This window comes from Sabethes cyaneus, chromosome 3, assembly GCF_943734655.1.
Source record: "Sabethes cyaneus chromosome 3, idSabCyanKW18_F2, whole genome shotgun sequence".
NCBI classification, from domain to species: Eukaryota; Metazoa; Arthropoda; class Insecta; order Diptera; family Culicidae; genus Sabethes; species Sabethes cyaneus.
The window spans coordinates 126961747-126968551 of NC_071355.1; the positions used below are offsets into that span (position 1 = coordinate 126961747).

The window sequence follows — 6805 nt, forward strand, 5'->3', positions numbered from 1 at the left end:
CCATTGTGCTTAAAGTGAAGTCAATAGCTAGTCGCGTTTCCCAGGTAACCAATAAGCATTTCCAATGCAATTTAAAAGCAAGCCAATAAGCATTTAAGTTGCCTTAAATGCTACTTAAATGCTATTTTGGCAAAATATGCGGCTACTTTACTGCTAGCCCTCTTATAGTGCTGACAATGCTTATTTGCAGCTAGTTACCAGCAAAAAGAATTTAAATAGAATTGTGGATGCCAATTTACAACAGTTATGCAGTTAAAAAGCTGATAAACAACAACCTGCAGTTTAAAACGCCAGGGATGCTAATAAACGACTGATTTACTGCTTATTTTAATGCTTATTGGTTACCTGGGTTGTCTTAAACCTAAAGCCTTAAATCTAAAACTAAACTAAATTTACTTAAATAAAATTGAATTATAAACTATTTTGGATTTGAAAATACCGTGAACTAAAGTGTTTGCTTACTATTAATCGCTTAGGTAACTGTGGAAAACCATGCAATTTATCTTAAACTAAGTGAATACTTATACCCTTACTTATACTTAAACTAATTATAGAGATAAAAGCTAATAGTACGGCAAACAGTACGGTTCTTAAAGCTAAAAGTACAGCTAGTTCCACGCAAGTTAATTAAATAAATAGATAAAGAAGAAGAATTCGTTTCGGATAAAAGTGGAATAAAATACGAAAATGTAAGTCGAAATTGTAAAACTTTAAAAACCCATATAAATCAACCTAACAATACATTTCAGCTTTGAAGCTGCGTAAAAGCTGCTATCTGGATCTATTCATTTCCCCATCCGAACAATCTTCAAAGATTTTCCTTCGACGAGATGGATGTAGCGAAACATTGCACGAAGTGCGATCGTCCGGACACGGCGGATAACCTAGTCGGATGCGATACGTGCGATACCTGGATGCACTACGGGTGCGCACAAGTGACAGATTCCATCGCCGAGGAGAATCGTAGTTGGAAATGTGATCAATGTCGTGATGCAGAAACATCCCAGCCTCGGGTGTCGTTCGGTCGCTCAGCTTCAAGCAAGCGCTCATCTAGGTTAGATCTCAGCCTAAAGATGATAGAAGAACAAAAGGAGGTGGAAAAGAGGAGAATCTTGGAGGAAAAAGCTGCTCAAACAGCCGCTAGGAAAAAGCTAGCCGAAACGGAGGATAAGTTTATGAAGAAAAAATATAAACTTCTACTGACAGAGGCTGATGATTCAGAAGGCGCAGAAACGAGATCAAGACTGAGTAGTCGAGCTGAACGTGAAAAAGTTAAGACGTGGTTAAGCGAGCAGGAAGTCGGCTCAGCACATCGAGTGAAAGTAGTGTCATCCAGTTGCATTCCGCAAACGTCCGTAGCTTCGGAAATAGCTCAACAGTCTACAGCTCCAGCTACTAGTGTATTAAACCGAATCGTGCCGCATGTTGCCGTCGTCGAACCACCGGCTCCCATGTCAGCTTCCACCCCGAACTCGGTTGATGGTTCCAGAAACAAGGAACATCCCGTTGCAGCGACTGTTTCTCAATCTGCAATTCCGGTGAGATCGAGTGGAGATTTCATTTCACACACTGAAATTACTTTTGATATTCCCCGAAGACCACCGGTAAGTTCATCGTTAACTAGATGTAATTCCTCTATCCGGATCAATTCCTGCGTTCCGATGGATGCCGGCAGGATCAACCGTAGCGCCCCTCCTTCGATTGTCGAATCACACCCCGCGCACAGTCGTGGTCACCTACCAGAACCGATTATAAATAATATTCCAATAAATATAAGTCAGACCTCGGGATGTGTCGATATCGCAGTCGTGTGTCAGTCTAGTAGAGGCCCAATGTTACATGATAGCATAGTAGGGACAAGTATACCGGTAGTCAGTACTATAAACCATATGTATACACCTATGTCAAATTACAATACTACTTTTCCAACGGTCTCCTCAACGCTGAGTCAACAGTGCGTAACGAATAGTTCAGTGCGAATAGTAAATAGTTCTAGTGCATACAATAGCATAGCTGTTCCACAGTATGGCGTTATTAATTCTGGTGGTTTAGTCGACGAGAATCCACAAAGTTTGCAGAATGCTGTTCCATTTGTAACAATGCAAGCATCTCTATCAGTGTTTAACTCCGGTTGTCAATCAACGTGGGTTAATAATAATATAACCAGTGCGAGAGTCGGTGGGACCAGCAGCGGGATACACTCGGTACCCATAGTTTCATCGCATGGAGATGGAATATTCGCCAATTGTGGTGGTGTTTCAAGGTTTGCCAACCAGTTAGTACCATCTGCATACATCACCGCCCCACACCAAGTTGGGTTACAGGCTACCCAAGCATGGCCAGGTCAAAGTTCGTTCTATACACAGTCACAATCACAGCCACAGCAGCAACAGTCCGCTGCATCTGTGCGAAGTGGACCATCCAGCGAACAAATAGCCGCGAGACAAGTGATGCCACGAGAACTGCCAAACTTTTCGGATGACCCTCAGGATTGGCCACTGTTTTACAGTTCGTTTTACAATTCAACAGTGGCTTGTGGATACACTGACTCGGAAAACTTGGCGCGGCTACAGCGCTGTTTAAAGGGTAACGCGTTAGAAGCTGTTAGAACACGGTTGCTAATGCCAGACTCGGTGCCATTCGTAATTGATACACTGAAACGGCTGTACGGCCGGCCGGAAATTCTGATACACTCTCTTCTCCAAAAGTTGCGAGCGACACCCGAACCGAAAACTGACAACCTACAGACGCAAATTAATTTCGGTCTCGCGGTACAAAATGTTGTGGATCATATGTCTATCGCCAATCTTACGGATCATCTCTGCAATCCCACACTACTTCATGAGTTGGTGGAAAAACTGCCACCCCAAATTGAAATGCAGTGGTCGTACTACAAAAACAAATGCGCTAGTGTCAATCTGACCACCTTCACCGCTTTTATGTCTGAACTGATGGTGATGGCCGTGGACGCTGTCGCTCTAAGTTCGAAGCCCGGAAGATCGGGCAAGGAAAAACCGGAACTATATGTACATTCCGATGAACATCGGGAGAGGAAAACCGTAGCAGCAGAATAAAACCTGGCTCAAACAGAACAAGCAAAGAAGACCTGTATCTACTGCGCAAACGAACATCACGAAATCGCAGGATGCAAGCAATTTAAAGCACTGGATATCGATGGTAGATGGAAAGTAGTTAAGCAGAAAAACTTGTGCAGGATCTGCCTCGTACCTCATCGGAAATGGCCGTGTCGCACAAGAAAAGAATGCGGAGTGAACGGGTGCAGGATACATCATCACATACTTCTACCCTCGCCAAACAGTTTGGCTGATACTTCGAACGGCTCCGGGAATGCAAGTACCGTTGTACATCAAAATCTTCATCGTTCGATGTCGTATTCCTTATTTCGATATTTACCAGTAACCATATATGGAAACGGTAAACAAGTCAGTACTTACGCGTTTCTGGATGATGGGTCTAGTTCCACGCTTTTAGTACGCAGTATTGCGTTGGCTCTTGACATTAAGGGACCACCTGATGGTTTCTGCATAAGCTGGACAGGAAATATCTCAAGGGAGGAGAAAGAATCAGAACGTGTTAACGTGGTGATCTGTGGTGACGGCAAGAAGTTTAAGCTCCATAATGTGAGAACAGTGCAGCAGCTCCAGTTACCAGCGCAGACAATGTGCTATGAGGATTTGGCTCGTACTTATCATCATCTAAAGGGTCTTCCAGTTCGAAGTTACACGGATGCAATTCCGGGTATTATCATCGGAATAGTACATATCCGGCTACTAACTGCCTTGCGAACGCGAGAGGGACGTGATAACGAGCCGGTAGCTACAAAAACACGCTTGGGCTGGTGCCTATTCGGTAAAAGCTCGAACAACGGAGACGCTATGCAGCAGTTGAATCTACATCTCGTTGATGAAGTATCAAACCGTGAACTGCATCAGTTGATAAAGCAATTTTTCACAGTCGAGGAGTCCAGTGTTACCGTGAAGCCGGAGTCAGAAGAAGACCGACGAGCGCGACGAATAATGGAAGCTACAACCCGTCGTGTTGACGACCATTACGAGATAGGGCTACTATGGAGATACGATGAGATATGCTTTCGAACAGTTACCCGATGGCACTGCGGCGGTTACAAGGATCCAGTGTTAGACGCAATAGTGAGGGAGAAGATAATGGAATACGAAGCGAAGGGATATGCTCATCGCATTACGTCGGAAGAGCTGAGCTCTACGGATCCCTATAAAGTCTGGTACTTACCCTTGGGAGTGGTCCAGAACCCAAAGAAACCGAATAAGTTGCGGTTAATATGGGATGCTAAAGCACGAGTAGGAGGAACATCGTTTAACGACATGCTGCTAAAAGGTCCGGAACTCCTTGTATCTCTGATGGAGGTATTGTTGTGCTTCAGACAGGGGAACATTGCGGTAGTAGGTGATATTAAGGAAATGTTCCACCAGATCCGTATACGGGATGACGATAAACAGGCCCAGAGGTTCATATTTCGACAAAGTCCAGAGATAGAACCCCAGGAATACGTTATGGACGTAGCAACCTTCGGGGCATCGTGCTCGCCAAGTCTGGCACAATTTATAAAAAACAAGAACGCATCGGAGTTTGCTGGAGCCTTTTCGAGGGCGGCGAAAGCTATAACGCAAAACCACTATGTGGATGATCTTCTAGATAGCGTAGACACCGAAGAGGAGGCCATCCAGTTAGTCAACGAAGTAAAGCACATACATCTTCAAGCAGGATTCGAGATTCGCAACTTCTGTTCCAATTCAGTCGGAGTCCTGGCGAGCATTGGAGAACCATTAGCGCGTCGACAAATATCCATGAACCTGGAAAAATTCCCAGAATCAGAGCGAGTCCTTGGATTGATCTGGAAGCCAACGGAGGATGTCTTCACGTTCGACATAAACAGTATGAAGGAGGAGATAAAGACGCTGATTCACAGCGGAGCTACACCTAGTAAACGGCAAGTTCTACAAACGGTAATGTCCTTGTTCGACCCACTGGGGCTGATAGCGCACTTCGTTGTTCATGGGAAAATACTCATGCAACAGATTTGGAGAACCGGAACGGAATGGGACGAGCTCATTACGGAAGAATTGTGGGACGAGTGGAGGCTGTGGTGTCAGTGCCTGCGGCGTTTGGACGAAGTGAAGGTACCTCGTTGCTTCTTCAAAGAGGTAGGCATTACTGCGCTCAAAGATGCGGAAGCTCACCTGTTCGTAGATGCTAGTGAGATGGCTTGTGCATCGGTTCTGTATCTTCGCTTCATGGACAACGGTAAACCCAGATGTGTCCTAGTAGCCGCGAAAACGAAGGTCGCCCCGCTGAAACCACTTTCCATTCCGCGTCTTGAACTTCAAGCGGCAATGATCGGAACAAGGTTGATGGATTCCGTTCTAAACGCTCTAGATATCCAAATTACCAAGCGCTTCTTGTGGACTGATTCGACAACGGTCCTCTGCTGGTTTCGATCTGATAGTCGACGCTACCATCAATTCGTGGCCTTCCGGGTAGGAGAAATCCTCACTTTAAGCAGTGTTGATGAGTGGCATTACGTGCCATCGAAGAAGAACGTCGCTGATGTCGCCACAAAATGGAAAGATGGACCAAGCTTCGACCCGAACCACCCGTGGTACAATGCTCCGGAATTCTTATACCAAGCGCAGGATCAGTGGCCGTCGGAACCGCTCCAGAGTCAGGCGGAAACGGAAACCGAACTACGTGCCGTGTTTCTCTTCCACGGTACAGTGCCTTACGAGTTTTTAAAAATGTCTAGGTTTTCGAAGTGGAATCGTCTGTTGAGAGCTACAGCCTACGTTCTACGAGCCGTGCGGAGATTCAAGGGAGAGAAACCTGTTAAACCGGATCATCTAACACAGGGCGAGCTGTGCGATGCAGAAAACGTAATATAGCGACAAGCACAAGCTGGGACGTACCCGGATGAGTACGCAATCCTATGGCGTAATTTAGCGAATCCCACAAGTCCGTCTCAAATCCCGAAGAACAGTCCACTATACCGCCTTTCGGTATTCCTAGACGAGCGAGGCGTCGTCCGAATGAATAGTAGAATCTCCACCGCGCCTTCTGTGCCGTATGACATGCAGTTCCCAATTGTGCTACCAAGAAAGCACCCGGCAATACGTCTTCTAACAGAGGACTACCACCGCAGGTTTCTCCACAGCAACGGCGAAACAGTTTGCAACGAAATGCGTCAACGATTCCTTGTGCCAGGATTACGTATTCTGATTCGTCAGGTGGCGAAGCAATGCGTGACTTGCCGTGTTAGAAAAGCTGTTCCAGCACCGCCTATGATGTCAGCTCTACCAAAAGTCCGCGTAACAGGGATGAACAGTGGGGATTCACCCACTCTGGCGTGGACTATCTGGGACCAATACAGATCAAACAGGGGCGCAGCTTAGTGAAAAGGTGGGTTGCGTTATTCACCTGTCTCGCGATTCGTGCAGTCGGTAGTGCATAGTCTAACTACGCAGTCGTGCGTGATGGCTATCAGGCGTTTTGTGGCTCGACGTGGTTCCCCGGAAACCTTTCACAGCGACAACGGGACAAACTTCGTGGGCACGAGCAACCTATTGGCAAACCAGGTATAGAACATCCATGAGGACTGCGCCGTAACTTTCACGAACGGCGAGACAAGCTGGCTGTTCAATCCGCCATCCACACCCCATATGGGTGGCTCTTGGGAGCGCATGGTGTGCTCCGTTAAATCCGCTATATCTGCCATTGCGGATCATCCCCGACATCCTTGCGATGAGGTATTCCA

At 46.3% G+C, this 6805-nt stretch overlaps 1 protein-coding gene across 1 annotated transcript; it reads left to right on the top strand.

Annotated features, from left to right (window-relative positions):
- Window positions 1-3680: 3680 nt before the first annotated feature.
- LOC128740111 (uncharacterized) lies at window positions 3681-5936 on the top strand. Its single transcript, XM_053835621.1, has one exon. It carries the CDS (start codon window positions 3681-3683, stop codon window positions 5934-5936), a length of 2256 nt encoding a protein of 751 aa, XP_053691596.1.
- Window positions 5937-6805: the final 869 nt, after the last annotated feature.